The sequence below is a fragment of the Mya arenaria genome, chromosome 9, assembly GCF_026914265.1.
Source record: "Mya arenaria isolate MELC-2E11 chromosome 9, ASM2691426v1".
Taxonomy (NCBI): domain Eukaryota; kingdom Metazoa; phylum Mollusca; class Bivalvia; order Myida; family Myidae; genus Mya; species Mya arenaria.
Window position 1 is genome coordinate 57,741,972 of NC_069130.1, and position 19,809 is coordinate 57,761,780.

Below are 19,809 nucleotides of genomic sequence, written 5' to 3' on the forward strand. Positions count from 1 at the left end.
GAAACAAGGTATAGCATGAGATAACTACTATTATACAGTTATTGGCTGAGGATTATGTATCCGTTATTATCCGTTAGTGTTTTATCTTGTGCGTTTAGTACCAATCTTCATAGAACTCCTTTACATCATGTTTTATGTTTTATGTTTTATGTTTTATGTTGTTTACGCCCCTAAAACGCCATGATTATAAAATGACGTAACTGACGTTAATTATACTTATTTTAGTCATAGGGAACACGCCATAGTGTCATATTACACATGTAAGCTTTGTTTACACAAACTCACTTTTAGCCAGGGTATTTCACTTTTTAAAGTTTATATAGTTTGCCTCTTGACCAAAAGGGCTTGAACATAATAAATAAGATATCGGGAAAGGCATTGATCTCAAAAACTTAATATAACTTAGCTCAATGACATACATATTAATGAAACACTTAAAAGGAACAAACAGGACACGACATGCAGTTAATACCAAATAGACATTAACAGCGCTGCAATCTAGCTTCAACAGTTAACATGACACTGCCGAGTGACATCTGGCTAGTTTGAAATACACAAGACAAAACGCCTCTTATTATCTAACGGTCGAACGAGCTCCAAATGGTCGTCATTTGACAATATAACGCTGTGATTATATTTTTAGATATTACTCTTGAAAGAGATCTACCGAAATATATAGCAGCCAGGCGAAGTTCAGACAAAGACGAATAATTTCTTAAGTGTTACACATGCATCATTTATTGATGACGTCTTTGATTACAGCAGCTGTTGACTAGATGGTTTACTGGTTGATGGCTATAATGGTAAAATATGCAGATACACAAGCAAATGTTTTTTAAATGACTATAGTAACAATTTATGAGGAGGCTTGTTCCTTCAACAACCTTTGTTATCGGAACACCTGCACATGCGATGATTATTGTTCCATGGCAAAATTATATGGTGGAATGTCGAGAATTCGGTTATAGGGGTAACGCTACATCCTTTTTGTTAAACCAAATTTGTCTACACAAATATTTCATTATTGAAGTTAAAAGTAGTTGCAAAAATCCTTCTAACAACTGGTCCGCTTCTGTGGCTTAAACATTTGATAGGTACATATATAAAAACAAGTTCTGTGCGGATTGTAATGGAGAATTCGATCGAATTGAATGGACGCCGGCGGTGGCATACTATGCAGCTTAAAACCAAACAAAAGAAGGCGAGGTATATAAACGTTGACTGCTATGTCATAACAGCGGAAACTGAACGCAACTGTAGTATATTTCCCTCCAAGGGTTTCTGTGATGTTAAACACCATGTATCAAGCCACAAGGCTTGGAAGAGTATGTAGAAACCGAAAGGACCACGACGCTTTGCTGTCAGTCTGCAATCTCTTTAATATTCCACACGAATTTCACCAGAGAAAACCATCCTGCAGTCTACTGTAACCGTACTGACCGTATCAATGACGTTTACCAGGTATGAATACTTTATTAGCTTTATTTCTGGTCGCCAATTTTTATTTTGAATTTGTTTGAAATGGTTTCATGACTCAAACATAACTTACTTTGCATAAAAGTGCTAACGATACAAACGTAGTTGCATAACCCAATATATAAATTAGCGGTCATGCTTTAATACAATTTTAAGCAAGGTAACGACTATAACATAACATTTACATTAGCCTAGTCCTTTGTACAGATACAACTTGACGTTCATTTTCTTTAACACACAGTTGATTTCAATATTGCTCTGCGATCGGATTAGCCCGAAATCATATATCCAATGATTAACGACGTTACATATAGCAGCTATTTTTTTATACAAACGTAAGCTGTCGGTCACATTTCCTTAAGAACGAATATGTAATAGCAAAATCTACTGTTTTTTTAATTGTTAAGATGAATTATTTAAAACGTAATATTAGTATTGATCGCATTTTCTCTTGCATTTATGCTTTATGAACGCAGAAGGGCAAGCGAGCAAATTACCAAAAGGTTCTAGCGCACTTCATGGAATTTGCCTGCGTGCCCTACTGCGTGCATACAGCATACATGCAAAAAACATGCGATACATCCCGGACGTATTTAGTGTTATTTAATCAACGCGTTTACTCGAAAAGGCTCGAAATGTTATATATTTAAATTTCAGAACGCTTGGATTTCTTTGTTGTGCCCCAAGAACTCCAATTCATGGAAAAATGTTTGTTGACAAGGGATATATAGTGTGTATATTTGACATGATAGTTCAATTTACTGTTAGTGGGTCAGTCGAAGTCGCAAAGATAAGAGAGCTTTCGAGTAAAGTTGTTGATGAAATAACACTAAAATACGGCAAAAATAACAGTTTCCGTCACTTCATTCATTTCATTGTTCACGATTCTGAACGAATGGTTGAGCAGAAAACCATACTCTTTATTAAGTCGGAAATGGCGTAACTGCTATTTTGCAAGATGGGTGATATCATCAAATTTATACACGACCACGAGGAATTTCCAGTGTACAATGTTACGCTCGGTTTATTCGTTTACTGCCTATGTGATTTACTACGACGGTGTTAACAAAAGTTGTGTAAATATTGGAGTTACAACAATGATTTTTCAGCAGGATCCATGGGGCAAGAGTAGCCAGTCATACAACAAATGCAGGGACGTACCTGGTTATTTTAAGCAATTTATTTTTCTTTCAGTACTAAGATTGCTTTGATCTTTTATACCGTTCAGATCTTGGATGTTATAGCGATCTAGTGTCGAAAGACATTCTGTTGCAAGTTGCTGAAGCTACAACATAAGAATAGGAACATTTCTGGTTATTTTCTTAAGCACTTTATAAAAATTTCATAGAGTTTACGTTTAATGCAAGTCCTTTTTTGTTCGTTTGAATTCATAAGAAAATGTATACCAAAAAAGAGTATTTTTTTAATTTTTTTTTTATCTTTTTGCTGTTATGATTTAGTATTGATATCATCCCTCAGTCATTGTTTAATAGTCTATGATTCAACTACATGGGTTCTTTTGTATGTTACTATGACATATATATATGCACGAATAAATCCATCCATTCATCAATCCATCCATCCAGGGGTTCTATTGATCTCAAAATGGCGGTAAGTTCATAAAGCTTCAAACAGATTTACAAAATTACATGTATCGCGTAAATACCGGCCGTAAGTTGGGGCAGAACACTTCCTTCCGGAAACGTTTTTCAGTTGCAATATTGCACGATTTAAATAGGTAAATTAGCTCCAAAGATAGAAAACATAAATAACAAGAAATACAAATTATGTTTAATCTCGTCTTTATTATTATGCACGCCAGATGTATGTGTGTGACGTCTTAAATAATTATTGTTGGTGATCTAACATTATCGAAAGAAATAAAATCTACCGATGTGATCAGACATCATCAATTAATAATAACTATGTGTTGACTTGCATGAAGAAAACTTTGCAAACTATTTAAACCACACATTCTCATTTTGACTAATTTTCGTAATCCCGATATAGATTTTCCTATGCGTCATACCATATGAAACATCCGTTTCTGATTTTTAACTAAATAAATGTTTTCTGTAGAAATTACTTGAATTTTACAAACGCATACCAATAAGAGAGAACGAAACAAATATATGCAAAGTAAACCATAATCGACACATAAAACAAACAAGAAAGGTAATTCCCAGGTGACAATTAAAGGGATGGACACGGACTTGCTTCCCTTCATTTCTCCAAAATATAACTCGTGACGGTAATAATGATATATTTAAATGGTAAATAGTAAGAAATAAATAACGACACTGATTCAGACAACGAAACTGAAAAGATGTATTACCTCCAAAATGTACCAAGTGACGATGATGATTGTACCTTTAAATAGTAAATAATTTATGTTATAAATTTAATTCTGATTTAGACGACGCAACTTAAAAAGTGAATTGATTTATAAATAGCGATAGACAGAAGGGGACAGACTGTATGGTTAGTTCAGTAGGGAATAAACTTCATGTATACATTTGGGCATATACATAAACATTTCATTCGAAAGTCACTTTACATGTGTTTTTCTTAAATCACTAAATAATTCAATGATTATGATTAAAATAATTATTTAATATCATGATGGTACTCATCATCTCTATGCGATAAATTTCATTTAAATACCATTTTATTAATGTACCATTTTCAATGATTTAAGAAAATCATACATTGATAAATACAACTGAAAGAGACCATATATGTCTAAATTTATTGAATCTTGTGACTAGCCAAAATGAGACTGTAGTACGAAAACTGTCAAAAATGCTTATGTAAAATGTTATGCTGCATATTTTATGTAAGCAGTGAATGTTCAAATTTGAAAACAAGAACAAAATTCAGTATGTAGCACTGGTATAAAGCAGTCGTTGCTAGTCATATAAATACACTCCAATTAATGAACTAAATTAGCCGTTTTTATTGCTATACTAGTATTGTAAAGCTATTATCTAATAAATTAAATAGTTTGTATATACACTATAGAATGCACATTGTGACTAACTGTTGTACTCACAAGACTTATCTTTAAATTTCCATATCTGTACATTTCATTGATCAGTAATAAAAAAATAGTTTTTTGGATCGAAGCCGTTTTTGTATCCTTGTATTTGAAAATAAGAACATTAACAATTTACGTATATTAAATGTAAAGGAATATGCATGTGATAAGGGTTATAAAACTAAGTTTTAGTTTAAGTGCAAATTTAATACTTAAGTACATAAATGATTCATTTCCACAATTTGTGATCACAGTCATGCATGGGCTACTGCAAGTATGTATATATCTAGCTGTTTGTCATAAGCTGGTTAATGTGACTATGAATCATCGTGAGCTATTTTTTATAAACGTAAACCTCTTAATTGATTATTATCATCAAACATTTTACTTGCAACCGCGTAAACTAATTGAAAATTGATATACACATTACAGCGCATAGCATTCATCTTTTTTGTACTGTTTGTTACCTTGTAAATATTGTACATTTTCATCTTTGTATGTATAATGCACCAGTCAATTGTAACTACGCACCCCCCCCCCCCAGGTCCGGAGAATAACGGGGACTTTGTCTTTCGGTCCAGCCAACCCCAGATAAAAACCCCGCCCTGCGGGGACGAAGTGATGGCAAAACCCCAACCAAATGCCCCCGCACCCCAGAGACTCTATATAAGGCCCAATCTCCGCTAAATTTGGCGCAAGGACAAAACCACCGCGTTCACCCGGTCCTGCGGGACCACCTGGAAAGTAAAAACACGGCCCATTTCCCCGGCTATCCCCGGTATACCCCCGGACCTGGGGAGGGGCCATGGTAACAATTGATTGGTGCATAACGCAATGTAAATGTTGTGTATATTAATTTGAATGTCACCATGTTAAAAGTAAAAGACACATTTCCCTTTTAGACCAGTGTCTAGCCATTTTTTTTACATTTTCTTACATTGTTAGATATATAAATCGATTTACCTATATAATTTATAAACTGATGCATTTATAATTCTAAGCCTGTAATCATCATAATATCATGTTCGTGAAGTTGGTAGCCCAGCAGCCCAGCAGCGTGAAGTCAGCAGCCCAGCAGACTGGCAGCCTAGCAGCGTGAAGTCAGCAGCCCAGCAGACTGACAGCCTAGCAGCGTGAAGTCAGCAGCCCAGCAGCCCAGCCGCGTGAAGTCAGCAGCACGGAAGAGTGGCAGCCCAGCAGCGTGAAGTCAGCAGCCCAGCAGACCGGCAGCCTAGCAGCGTGAAGTCAGCAGCCCAGCAGACTGACAGCCTAGCAGCGTGAAGTCAACAGCCCAGCAGCCCAGCAGCGTGAAGTCAGCAGCCCAGCAGACTGACAGCCTAGCAGCGTGAAGTCAGCAGCCCAGCCGCGTGAAGTCAGCAGCCCGGCAGACAGGCAGCCCAGCAGCGTGAAGTCAGCAGCCCAGCAGACCGGCAGCCTAGTAGCGTGAAGTCAGCAGCCCAGCAGACTGACAGCTTAGCACGTGAAGTCAGCAGCCCGGCAGCCCAGCAGCGTGAAGTCAGCAGACCAGCAGACTTGCAGCCTAGCAGCGTGAAGTCAGCAGCCCACCAGACTGACAGCCTAGCAGCGTGAAGTCAGCAGCCTAGTAGACTAACAGCCTAGCAGCGTGAGTTAGCAGTCTAGAAGCCTGTCGGCGTGAAGTCAAAAGCTGAGCAGCTGGGCAGATTAGCAGCTATGCTAAGACGAACTCGTGTGAAGTTTCCCGTCGGTTTACTATAATAAAAACTTTTTTAACGTTAACACTATTTTTTTGTGTGAACTAAAAACATCACTTTACTCCACTTTTCGACTTTAGTTTTCTGGCAGCCCGGAACAGCCCCGGGCAGCATCAAGCGTATAACGATATTTTTACACGGGCTGGATACAAGGCTTTAACTATGTGTAACGTTCGGATGATTCCAAACTAAATGATTTTAAATCAAAGATAAGATCTAAAATGTTACAGAACACTAATTATTTAACGTAATCTTGCTAGAATTTCACTCGATTTTTATCGCTCTGCTAAGACGAAAGCGTGCGAAGTTTGCCGTCGTTTTTGTAAAAAAAAGCGCGTCTTCCAATTCAAAACACTTCATTTTGCCATTTTCCCAAAAATATTTTTATATTTTTGGAATTTGAAAGTCGTTCTTTCTGGGTCACTTTCATTATATATTTAATTATCAAAGCTTGCGGAACTTGTTCATCTCATACCATATTTACATTGTACCTTATCAATGCTGAGCTGACCCATGGTTTTTGGTAAAAACATAAATATTGATTGATTTGGGCTGATTTTGATGATTGGACATAAAATTATGTAACCGGGTTGAAGTAATCGTGTTATAATATCCAGGCTTTATCTCCTTGTGATTGAGTATGTACATTTGACTCCAACCACAGGTGGTGCTCTTCTTTTTTTGTTTACATCCCAAAATCTATAAGTAAAGATAACATCTCTGTTATTTCAGATCGGGTGTCTGCTGTCCATATAGGACATTGGAAGAGGATAAGATAATGTACAAAAACTCGAAGGCAGCTGGTAAGCTTAATTATGTCTTTTTTATAAGTGAAATCTAGTACATGTATGTTAAATTTGATTTAAAACTTCACATTATGATTTCTTTACATTGTTCAGAAGATTTCAGTAAACTGTTCAGCCATGCCAATGTTTTGTAGCTTAAATGTCTATATTTAAAAGAAAAATAGCAACTAATGACATATTGAGTTAAAAACATCAGAATAGTTCAACTATTAAGGTGGAGCAGCTGCTTAAAATGAGCATGGAGTGGTTGAGGAAAGTGGATGGAGTTTGCTCCTCGAAAATATGGATACAGATATGTGAGTGATGAAAGCTTCATAGATGGATTAGTTGACATTTGTACAAACTAAATCCAAATAGTGATTTTGAAATGTTGCTATTGCAAATGCTTAAAGCACTAGGTATCATGTATATATTTATATATAAACCATGTTACAATGTTTGAAATAAAGTTTGGAAATTCATATTTTTCAGCACTCGAAATGTCATCGACTTTCATCCAAGTGAAGCTGATATCTGCAAAGCGAATGCCCCATTAGAGGATGCAGTTGGTGATTGCGATGTGCCGAGCACATCTGGTTTCGTGCCCGCCAAAGGTATGGGTTTTTTTATATTGCAGTATAAAATTTTTAATAAGGAAAGTTATGTTATCTACTTTTTCATACAAAGTAATTTGTGCGAGTACTTGTATAACTTAGAAACTAAACCCTTAATGCCTAAGGAGTTATCAAGTGAGTACTGTAACTTAGTTGTAACTTTTATGTGTATGATCCTTTATACCGATGTTCTTTAAATATGCACTGACTACTACTTCCACTACTACCTTCTATGCATCCATTTGTTCTCTCTGTGTGCAGATGTTGTTTCTTGTGAATACTTGATGAAAAAATCTTTAGAACCGGTGTTAAATAGGACAAGTCTGCATTTTGCATTAATCTTTAGTGTTAAATAATGATAATTTGACATCTTCAATATTACAATCTTGTACAACATTTGTATCAACAAAAATAATTCTAATTTCCAAGAAACCCTGTTTATTAAACTCATACTTTACCAATGACTTCATTTAAATAATAGATATCCTCCAGTATACTTGTAACATGTTTGTTGTTCGGGATTAGGAAAAATGTCGAGACGAAAGAGAAAAAGTGATGCTGGGCACCAGCTGTTTCAGCTTGAAGAAAAGAGGTTAACAGCAGAGACAGCAGCATTTTCTGCCCAAGAGCACTATTGGAGAGAGTTGTATTTGAAAGAATGAGAATAAAAAAGTGGTATTTGTACCTCATGATACAATAGCAGTCCTAAGTAAATCTTTTAGCACCCATCAATCATTTAAAACAGTGCTTTCTGCTATTTATAAGATACATAGTTACAATCATGTTATTTGGAAAGATATGTTAGTCTGTTGGTGCTGTTGTAATACTTTTTTTATTTACCTCTACTTATAACAATCATTGAAGTTAGACTTTCGGATGAACAAGCACGAATTCTTATACTTTTGTTTGGCATCAATTTTTTAACAAGGCCTGCTATATAAATTTCTGAATTTGAGCAAGCCAAAAAAAACTATTTTACAAATGCAGGGCTTATGGGCTTGTGTTAATTTCGACCACTATTATAACTGCAATGTATTTAAATAATTTACAAAATATGTAACTTGTTTTGTATACTTTTTTATTAAATAACTATGCTTTCTTTTTAAAAAATGGAAAGAAAATTTCATCCTCTAATTGCATCCTCTTTTTTCCTGAGCTCTGTTAAATTTGAATGTTAAATGGGATTTTATATTCATGAGCAATTTTCATTAAGGTTCATTTAAGTTTCTTGCAGTGTCATACAATGATATTCCTAAAATCAACTACTTACGTTAATAATCTACTATAATCTAGTAAACTACTAAGTATAATTGTGTTTTACTTCTTGCTAAAAACAAGTTAGTGGTCCTAACATATATTTTCAAATAAGAACTAGATGAGCTCAAAGAATTTCCATTGCTACTCGCTCTGAAGTATGTAAAGATACCTTTCGTGAATTTTAAGTATGTGAGTCACTCCTAATAGATAATTGGATCAAAATTTAACAGAGAATATTTATGGGTATGTAATACATCATGAAGCCTATTCATTTTGATGTAAATTTGATGAAGTATATTCATTTTGCCTATGATTTTGTTTTATTGTTGTTACTAGTTTTACATATATATTTGAACACTTCATAATATTTGTGTAGTTTGTGCAATTCTTTGCTGCAATAGGCCATACCAAGTTGTTACACTTGTTCTTACTTAACATTTACTTCAAAAATTACCTGACTTCATTTACCAAAGTCTGACAGATGACAGTTCTTTAAAATAATTCATCTAGAAATTCATGCTGTGTTCAAATCGCTTTTGTGAAATTGTTTATTGTTTATAACAGTTTAAAAAATTATATCACTTGTTGGCCATGATAAACTGATCTATGTATATGTTTCTCCAGTTTGTTGATATTACTTCAAAGCTTTCTTTACAATTTCGTTCATATCAGAGGGAGGAATTGCATATATAACAACTTTCATGCAAATTTGTGATATCTTATTCATAACAATTTTCATGCAAATTTGTGATATCCTATTCTGTGATACTAAATACTGTAATATATGATATTCTCATCTGTAAAAAGACTTATTTATATACATATGTTGTTTTGTTTTTATTTCTACTCATATACTTTTAAGCAATGCATTCGGTATTCCTTGAATAAGTAATAAATAAAATCCATCTCAAATAGAAGTTACAAATATATGAAGAGTTACCATTTTTTTTAGTCCCATTTCATTTAAGAATGGCTATTCAAAAATTTCTTAAACTTTAGAAGAATTAACATATTAAAACTTATTGAAAGACTACAGAAGAATGGAAAAATTGCAGGCTTATTCTGAAAACACGTATGAAAAGGTTTGCTATTTTGATTTTCAGTCACTCGTTATTTTTTGCAGCTAATGCCATTCAAAACCATTTTGTTATATCTCATTTTTAAGACTTTCAGACTACATGCTTATTACATGACATATCGTTCAATATTCCACAAAATCATATTTTTAAATCCATTTGAAATCATTGACAAATGACAAAACATATGTATTATACAGGATAATACATGGTTGACCATGGCTTTTGGTTGATAATTGTCCCAGTGTCCTCGGGGCAATTATTCCTTCCACTGGGGCAATTATCAACCAAAAGCCATGTTCAAACATGTATTATTATATAAGTAATGAATTGCGGGGTTCATGTCATTATCGAGGATATGAACGCAATTGAGCTTGTCAAAGTACGCGTCGGACTCCACACACTTTGACAAGCCCAATTGCGTTCATACACCGATAATGACATCAACCCCGTAATTCATTCCTTAAATAAAACTGGTAAATGCAATGTAAACAACGTTTTGCCAAAACGGATATTCGGAATATGAGAAAAGTTCACTTTTGCTAAACGTCGACATTTTGAAATATACTAGTAATAAAAATGTTTATTATAAATATACATTTCCATATTATTAAAGCAGTTTAACATGTGCTCATATAAAAGGCATGTAAATATATCTCCAGTGAAAGACATCAACACAAAATTCAAAGAAGAGTATAATCAAAAACTATGTTTTTATTCAAATCATACAGAAAGTAACATGCTGGTGTCCACATTGGTTTCGTTTCGAACTTGTACAATAAAAAGGAACTGTTTCTGCATGTAGTTAATTACCAATAGTCTCAAACTTGTATTAATTTAGCAATTCGACAGCTGTTTATTATTTTCCAAAATTTATGTGAGAATTCCATACGGTTGCAAGTAAAATAATTCACATTGTATCGAAATTTGATGTGAACATATTGACAAAAAACATCGTTCTCCTAGAATTCAAAACAAAAAAGCTTACCAAAATGGAGTATAAAAGAAAACTTTTTCGTGCTTTGTTAGGTTATGCTTAAGTTCTTGAAATTAAACTGTATAAATAAAACCAATTAAGATTACAGTCAATTACAAATAATGGACTTAAGCCAAGAATAATGGTCAAAAATAAGATCAAGTTTAACACCAAACTAGTACAAACACTTTAACGAAAGCAAAATCAAACAACTTTCGACTGTCTCAATTTATTATTGGTTATTGTTATCACCTTCGCCGTATCTTTGAAAAATTGAGACATAGAAGATGTGGGGTCTAAGAGTCAATGACCGCGAGACGCACACAAAGTGATTCCATAACATCCACTGACCAAGATACACACAAGGCTAAGGCCTAACATCTTCTGACCAAGATGCGCATAAGGCTAATGCCTAACATCCACTGACCAAGATGCACACAAGGCTAAGGCCTAACATCCTCTGACCAAGATACACTAAAGGCTAAGGCCTAACATCCACTGACCAAGATACACACAAGGCTAAGGCCTAACATCCACTGACCAAGATACACACAAGGCTAAGGCCTAGCATTCACTGACCAATATATACACAACGCTAAGGCCTAACATCCACTGACCAAGATACACACAAGACTTAGGCCTAACAAACACTGACCGAGATACACATAAGGCTAAGGCCTAACAAACACTGACCGAGATACACACAAGGCTAAGGTCTAACATCCACTGACCAAGCTACACATAAGGCTAAGGCCTAACAAACACTTACCGAGAACACACAGGGCTAAGGCCTAATATCCACTGACCAAGATACACACAACGCTAAGGCCTAACATCCTCTGACCAAGATACACTAAAGGCTAAGGCCTAACATCCACTGATCGAGATACACACAAGGCTAAGGCCTAACAAACACTGACCGAGATACAGAAAATGTTAAGGCCTAACATCCACTGACCAAGATACACACAAGGCTAAGGCCTAACATTCACTGACCAAGTTACACACAAGGTTAAGGCCTAACATCTACTGACCAAGATACACACAAGGCTTAGGCCTAACAAACACTGATCGAGATACACACAAGGCTTAGGTCTAACATCCACTGACCAAGATACACACAAGGCTAAGGCCTAACAAACACTGACCGAGATACAGAAAAGGTTAAGGCCTAACATCCACTGACCAAGATACACACAAGGCTAAGGCCTAACAAACACTGACCGAGATACAGAAAAGGTTAAGGCCTTATATACACTTTCTGATGAAACAACAAGGTTAACGCTGAACAGGCACTGGCCGGGAGACGCACAAACTGAGAAACACACAATAGGTTAGGCCTATAAACACTGACAGAGAGACACACAAACGGTAAAGGCATACACACTCTGATTGGGAGACACATTTAAGGTTAAGGCTTGAAATAACACTGACCGAGAGACAAACAAAAGTTTAATACCGTACAGATACGGACCGAGAAACACATAACGGAAAAAACAAAAACAACACATGAAAACAAAAAATAATTATCAAATTATCAATATATGTTTGGGTTTCCGCCTTGGACCTGTTAGCAAAAATAAAGTTCACTTGCTTTGTAAACGTACACAACCTCGCACTTATTAACAAAATTTTTAGAAGCACATGGAAATAATCGAAGACGTCAAAATACAAGAAGACATAGTAATGATTTATTTTAAACATTTTATTTTTATATTTTGTTTTTATCTTATGCTTCCCATAAAAAAATGCAATCTTACGAAAAACCATTTAATGTCAATTTTTATGAATGTTTAATGTCCTTCTTTAATGTGTTTTCATATTTGCAAAACGCCAACATCAAAATAACTATATCTGCGTATCGTCTGACTTCAAACCACACAAGTGCATTCAAATGCAAAAAACCCATTGATTGATGATAAACAAGGCGTATATACTTAAACGTATATTTCAAGGCGGTTAAACAAGATATATATGGAAACCAAAATACTTAAAAGCATTATGTTGAATAGCTTTGTGGAAATTAGGCAATGAAGAGACCATATTAAGTTTTAAAGTGCTTTTGAAAAAGTGATGTTTGCCCATATTTTCGAACCGTTAAAGACACACACGCACACATGTTTCTAGAGTGCTATCTAGTTGTTATAATACAACAAAAAGGGAAAATGAAAGATAATCTTTACTTACGGTGTTTTTTAATTATATAACTTAAGGATAACCTTATGTTCGTTATATACCATATGCCATTGATAATTCCGTCCAATCATTCTGCCCACCAGCCTGTACATTTATCTTGTGCACATTGCTACTTTAGAAACATGTTTTGGATAGTGTGTTTGTTTTCTTAAGACGAACAACATTTTTTGCCAAATATAAGATGTTACAATTATTTAACATTTTTTTCGTAAATGGGGTTTTATTACGACTTTCGAGAACAACACCTAAATCAGCCAGTTATCCCTGACTTAATCTGCAAGATGTCCCTTCGGGGCGACTTAATCTGCAATTTGACCCGGAGTTACGATTGAATGGCAAGTTGTTCCAGAGGAACTACTAAATTGGCCAGGTATACCTGAGAAACTGCACTGGCCAGTTGTCCATACGGCATGACGTAATCGGCCAGTTGTCCCTCATAAACATAATATGCTTGTTTCTCCATGTACTACTCTTGTACAAACAAAGTTAAATAGTTAAAGTATGTCTTTATATTTCAACTACATAGTGTAAACAATTTCATTAAACATTTTGTAAAGAAAATATTGAATGAATAATTTTGTCAGGTGTGCAACAAAGTAGTTTTATTATATGCAGTCGTTTGAAGTTATTTATCAGTGAAACACAAATGATATTTCACACTTTCAAACAGTCAAATAACAGTCATCGGTAATTTAAAAAAAAGGTCATGAGCGCACACAGGGCTCGGACACAAATTTAACGAGATATTTTCCGAAATGCCGTTACGTTTGCATGCTATATGCCGCGCTTTCGGAAAACAACAACAACTCAGCTGTAACTGCCATTTTAGGCATATAAAAAACGTTCGGTTCCGTGTAAGATCGCACTATATTTTATTTCGTGAACACCAAAAGTTTTTTTTTTCACTCGTGGCTACAGCACTCATGATATGAAGTTTTTCATGCTCAAATGTTGAAATGTATTACGATCGTATACACTTTGTCACAAACAATTATTCCCTATACCACTATTGATGATAAAGCATGTACTATTGACTTATTTAGGCTACCTAAACCACATTTTTGCGAAGAAAACGTGTGTCAGTCCTCAGTCGACCCGTTATTTCTTTATTTCTAAATATAAACAATTGAACCCAGAAAGGCCAACAAAGCCCATTTAATTCAAAGCAAAACCTAGGAGCGAGATAAGCAACATATATTTAAGAATATATATTACCAAGGGACGCTCCAAGGGATGTCTCTGAGTGTGGGGCGGGTGTTGTCACCCCCCCCCCCCCATGTTTACTAGGTTCACATATGTCTTTGTTTCAGTGAATCCTCGGTGTGTAGATATCAACCGTCATCCGTTAAAACGGTCACATGACAAGTTTCGACCCCTTCGATTTTTTGCGCCCGAATAATGGAATTGAGTAAATAAATAGCAATATAGTGTTCAATATGCTTATCAACTATCCAAGCGTAACGGGTTCATTGTCAAACAGTTTTAGCTGATTAGACGCTGTATTTGAAGTCACGTGGTTCAGTGGTCTCGCTTTCGGTGTCTGCCAATAGATTGCTCTGGAACAGGGCACGTGAATCATTCTGCTCTACGGCAAACTTGTACTGCCATGTAACAACGGTCTTCCCAGGTGACACTGCAGAATAATTATAATACAATTTGACAACCAATTGTTTTTCTCAAATCAGGATTTATTACATATATTTAAGTCGGATTTGTCATTAAAATGTAAAGCCCAATTATGATATTGTCACATATTTCAATCATCTAGAAAATAATACAAACAGTAAATCCTTTACATTATCCATTTACTTCAATTGGTTTGTGTTTCAAAAACACTAAAACACTGATTAGTTATGACTTGGAGTCTTTTAAAGCGTTTAGACATTGGAACTGATTTAGCACAAATTTATATTGACATCAAAAGGTCTTACCGGTAATCTCCTTCGTTCTTGTTGTTTCCTGTGACCACGTATTAGATGAAGTCTTCTCAACCATAAACCTCACCGATTGACTAACGGAGGCTGAAAATGCCTTAAACGCCGCGCCAAATGAAGACTCCCATGTGTACTCAAACGTAGAAGTCGTGCTTTCCGTCTTGGACTTGCCAATCTTGACAGATATTGTACTCTTATGCTCGGCCTTCGGGTTGATAACGGCATTGATTATCTCCCACTTACCGATGACGTTTGGGGTACCGTACACAAGGATCTCTTTACTAGGGTCTTTTGGTGACACAAACTGGAAGCGCATGGCGTCGTGTATGCCAGAATGGAGGACGACAGTAGTTCCATTACCGGGGTCAGGACGTCCACCATCTGGATGCGCATATCTGAAAAGTAGAATTGAAAAGCAACAAATAAAGAACCATACAAATATTTAAAAAAAAAACACATTGTAATTATGGATAAAGAGTACGTATTATGAGAGACAATTTCATAAGCTACAGTGTTACGTTTGAAACACCAAGAAACACATCAACCATTACAAACATATAGTGTACGAATCAAAGCTATGTTTACCAACCTGCCGCCCTTGTGAATAACGTGATCGTTTTTGCCATCGAGAGCAAAAAGTGCGCCATAGTGGCGTGCACTGTGGACGACCAGCCTAGTTCCGTTCCCGGGAGTCAGACTGCCGCCATTCGGATGGATGCACTTGCCACTGGCGACGTGTTCGATGTAGCCCCAGTAGTCCGTTTCTTTGCGAAAGCGCCAGTGCATGTTGGCGTGTATGTCGCTGTGGAGAACGACACTTGTGCCATTGCCAGGGTTGCTCTTTCCTCCATCGGGATGGAAAAACTTCCCACTTGACCGGTGCTTGATGAGGAATGGCTCAGACATGATCTTCTACCTGAAATAAAAACGATGTTTAGGAATATGCAAATGTCTTATTTTTGTGCTTCTTCCAAACACCACATTGAAAAATTTTGGTGTCTCGTGACCTCATACATGTTTGATATTTTTTAGAAAAGTACGGGCTTGTTTATTGCTTAACATGCAAAATACATGTTCGTGAATAGACCATCCATAGAATTTCAAAAGTATTTTATGTTTATTTCAACCATAATTAGTCGTTTATGACATATCTTGCAATCTTTGAAAGCCAAAACAAATCGTTTGTCATATGATATGTGGAGATTTATTTTTACACAAAATAATTTCAAACGATACCAAAATCACATGGATTACCTACAAAACCACAATTTATCAGGAATATATATGAATTTAAGTTGCTAGAATATATAACGACCGCATGAAAACAATTATTTTAAATCACGACTAGTTTGTTGTCGATCAAAGTGAATAAACATAAGCTACACAAAAGCACAGTAAATCTTCCCTGTTATAAACACAAGAGATTGATTTTAAGTAAATATCATCCTTCAATGTGAGCACCTTGCATTTTGCTTATATCAATTTAAAAAACAAACAACAAATTTCATAAAAAGCAACGAAATAAACTACTTACGAATCCGGCAAACAACCACGAAAATAATAAACTGAATGATCACGACGATTCAACCGACAGTGCAATGCAGATACAGCTTTATATGCTGATGTCTTCGCCAATAGGATCGCCGGACGGGTTCTGATTTAATTTATATGTTCGTCAATTAGTTGGATGAACGAAATGCATGTGATTTAACTGTTCGACATTGATTCTTTTTCTTTTAGTTTTTCTTGAACAACAAGCTGTTTATCATCAATGTGTGCGTTATGTTTCCGTAAGTTAAAATACAGCATTTGATTTAGATTGAAAACAGTCTTTGGTGAAAACACTCCAGTGTATTAAAAGACAACTACTTACTTGTTATCTATAATAAACAGAGTTTGCAAAACTGTTATCCAATGATATACAAACTATCTCACAATGCATCATAAATTAAATAATTGATCAGTATTCTTCGTGCGTTCATGAAGTTTAATCTCTCGGGCAAATATATACACATATATATATATAGCGAGTTGACGCTTTCTTGGAAAAATCGAACAAGACGGTTAATACTGCATGAACGTTAGACATATATGATCGGTTATTTAAGGTTATATGATCGTTAATCATTCCCTCAGTCAATCTCCCCAGATTACGTGTTTTACCAGCTTGAGCAAAAAAAAAATTTGTGAACATTGCGACTTTAGAAACGCATTGTTAAAACAAGAAGAACTTTTGCTACATCTATGATGCTACATTTATTAAACATTATCTTAAATTTCTTCATAAAATGTTCTTTTCGAGATCAACGGTTGCAATCTTAATGCGTGAGATTATATGTTAAATTGTCGCAGACAGATGTCAACACTAAATAATAAAACTCTAAAATTAAATAATCTGGAAACAACTTAGCTGGTCATAATATTTCATTCTTTGGGCTAGTTGTCCCTTAGGAACGACTTAATCGGTCCGTTATCACTGAGAACCAATTTAATCGGCCAGTTGTCTCTGAAGAGCGACTAAAATCGCCAAACTATACATGAGGAACGTTTTAGTCGTCCAGGTGTCGGTACAACTTTATCGGCCAGTGTACCATGAGAAACGACTTAATCGAACAGTTGCCCCGAGGAACGACTGAAGCGGCCAGTTGTACCACGAGAAACGACTTAATCGACCAGTTGCCCTGAGAAACGACTGAAGCGGCCAGTTGTCCCTTTGAAACCACTAAATCAGCTAGCGGCCCCTGTGGGACGGCTTAATGAGGCCCTGAGGAACCACTAAATTGTCCGCGAGGAACGACTTCATCGGCCAGTTGTCCATGGAAAACGATTAAATTGACCAAATGTTCCTGAGAACCGATTGGATTGGCCAATTGTCGCTGTGAAACGAATAAATCAGCCAATTTTTCGTGACGAATTAGTTGACTAATTTAGTCGTTCGTGAGTGACGACTTAATTGGCCAGTTGTCCAAGATAATCGATTAAATGTGAAACGATTAAATTTAGCTGTTGTTTCTGAAAAAAAAAATGAACTGGCCAGTTGTTCATGTAGAATTACTTGATTGGCCAGTTATCGCAGGCAAATGCTAGAATCGGCCAGTAATCCATTAGAAACGACTTGAAGTAAAGAGTTTGTCAACTTTTCAATTAAATAAGTGGCTCTAGATTGCAAGTGATCTAAAATAGTTTTGCGCTGTCATTCCTGCAAATGAACAGGTTCTATCAAACCGAAACTGCTGTAATACAGACTCATGGGCGTTGGAAGTGTTGTACTGCCCTTTTTGTCAATTAAGAGTAACAATCATACCTAGACTATTGTATACAGGTCTATGTGTTGACAGTGTTGTACTGTCCTTACTGTCAAAAGGTTTGATAACTCCGAGCCGACTGTTGTAAGCCTGTGACATTGGTGTTTACAGTGTTGCACTGTTGTTACATTAAATGAACGGTTTTAATAATAAAAAGACGGCTGTAAGCCGGTGACATGGACGTTAACTCGGATGCTCTTGTCACAATAAAACTGTCAACGAACAACTAAAATCATACAAACACTACTGTCAAGCCGGTGCCATAGGTGTTGACAGAGTTGCACTGTCCTTATTGTCTACAAACAGTTTCAGTCAGACGGTGACTGCTGTAAGCTGGTGCCATAGGTGTTGGCAGTAGTGCACTGTCCTTATTGAAATACACAGTTTAAGTCAAACGGAGACTGCTGTAAGCCGATAACATAGGTGTTGGCAGTAGTGCACTGTCCTTATTGTCTATACACAGTTTAAGTCAGACCGAGACTGCTGTTAGCTGGTGCCATAGGTGTTGGCAGTAGTGCACTGTCCTTGTTGTCTATACACAGTTTCAGTCAGACCAAGACTGCTGTTAGCCGGTGCCGTGGGTGTTGGCAGTGGTGCACTATCCTTGTCGTCTATACACAGTTTAAGTCAGACCGAGACTGCTGTTAGCCGGTGCCATAGGTGTTGGCAGTGCTGCACTGTCCTTATTGTCTATACACAGTTTAAGTCAGACCGAGACTGCTGTTAGCCGGTGCCATAGGTGTTGGCAGTGGTGCACTGTCCTTATTGTCTATACACAGTTTAAGTCAGACCAAGACTGCTGTTAGCCGGTGCCATGAGGTGTTGGCAGTAGTGCACTGTCCTTATTGAAATACACAGTTTAAGTCAGACGGAGACTGCTGTAAGCCGGTACCATAGGTGTTGGCAGTAGTGCACTGTCCTTATTGTCTATACACAGTTTAAGTCAGACCGAGACTGCTGTTAGCCGGTGCCATAGGTGTTGGCAGTAGTGCACTATCATTGTTGTCTATACACAGTTTCAGTCAGACCAAGACTGTTGTTAGCCGGTGCCATAGGTGTTGACAGTGTTGCACTGTCCTTATTGTCTATACACAGTTTAAGTCAGACGGAGACTGCTGTAAGCCGGTACTATAGGAGTTGGCAGTGGTGCACTATCCTTGTCGTCTATACACAGTTTCAGTCAGACGGATACTGCTGTAAGCCGGTACCATAGTTGTTGGCAGTGGTGCACTGTCCTTATTGTCTATACACAGTTTCAGTCAGACCGAGGCTGCTGTTAGCCGGTGCCATAGGTGTTGGCAGTGGTGCACTGTCCTTATTGTCTATACACAGTTTCTGTCAGACCGAGACTGTTGTTAGCCGGTACCATAGGTGTTGGCAGTGGTGCACTGTCCTTATTGTCTATACACAGTTTCAGTCA

General features: G+C 36.5%; 1 protein-coding gene across 1 annotated transcript; it reads right to left on the reverse strand.

Annotated features, from left to right (window-relative positions):
- Positions 1–13,641: 13,641 nt before the first annotated feature.
- Positions 13,642–16,756, reverse strand: LOC128202870 (galactose-binding lectin-like). Its single transcript, XM_052904031.1, has 4 exons — positions 16,619–16,756; positions 15,674–16,000; positions 15,082–15,479; positions 13,642–14,783 (listed from the first exon to the last, which is right to left on the reverse strand). Exons 2-4 carry the CDS (start codon positions 15,988–15,990, stop codon positions 14,641–14,643), a joined length of 858 nt encoding a protein of 285 aa, XP_052759991.1. The 5' UTR covers positions 15,991–16,000; positions 16,619–16,756; the 3' UTR covers positions 13,642–14,640.
- Positions 16,757–19,809: the final 3,053 nt, after the last annotated feature.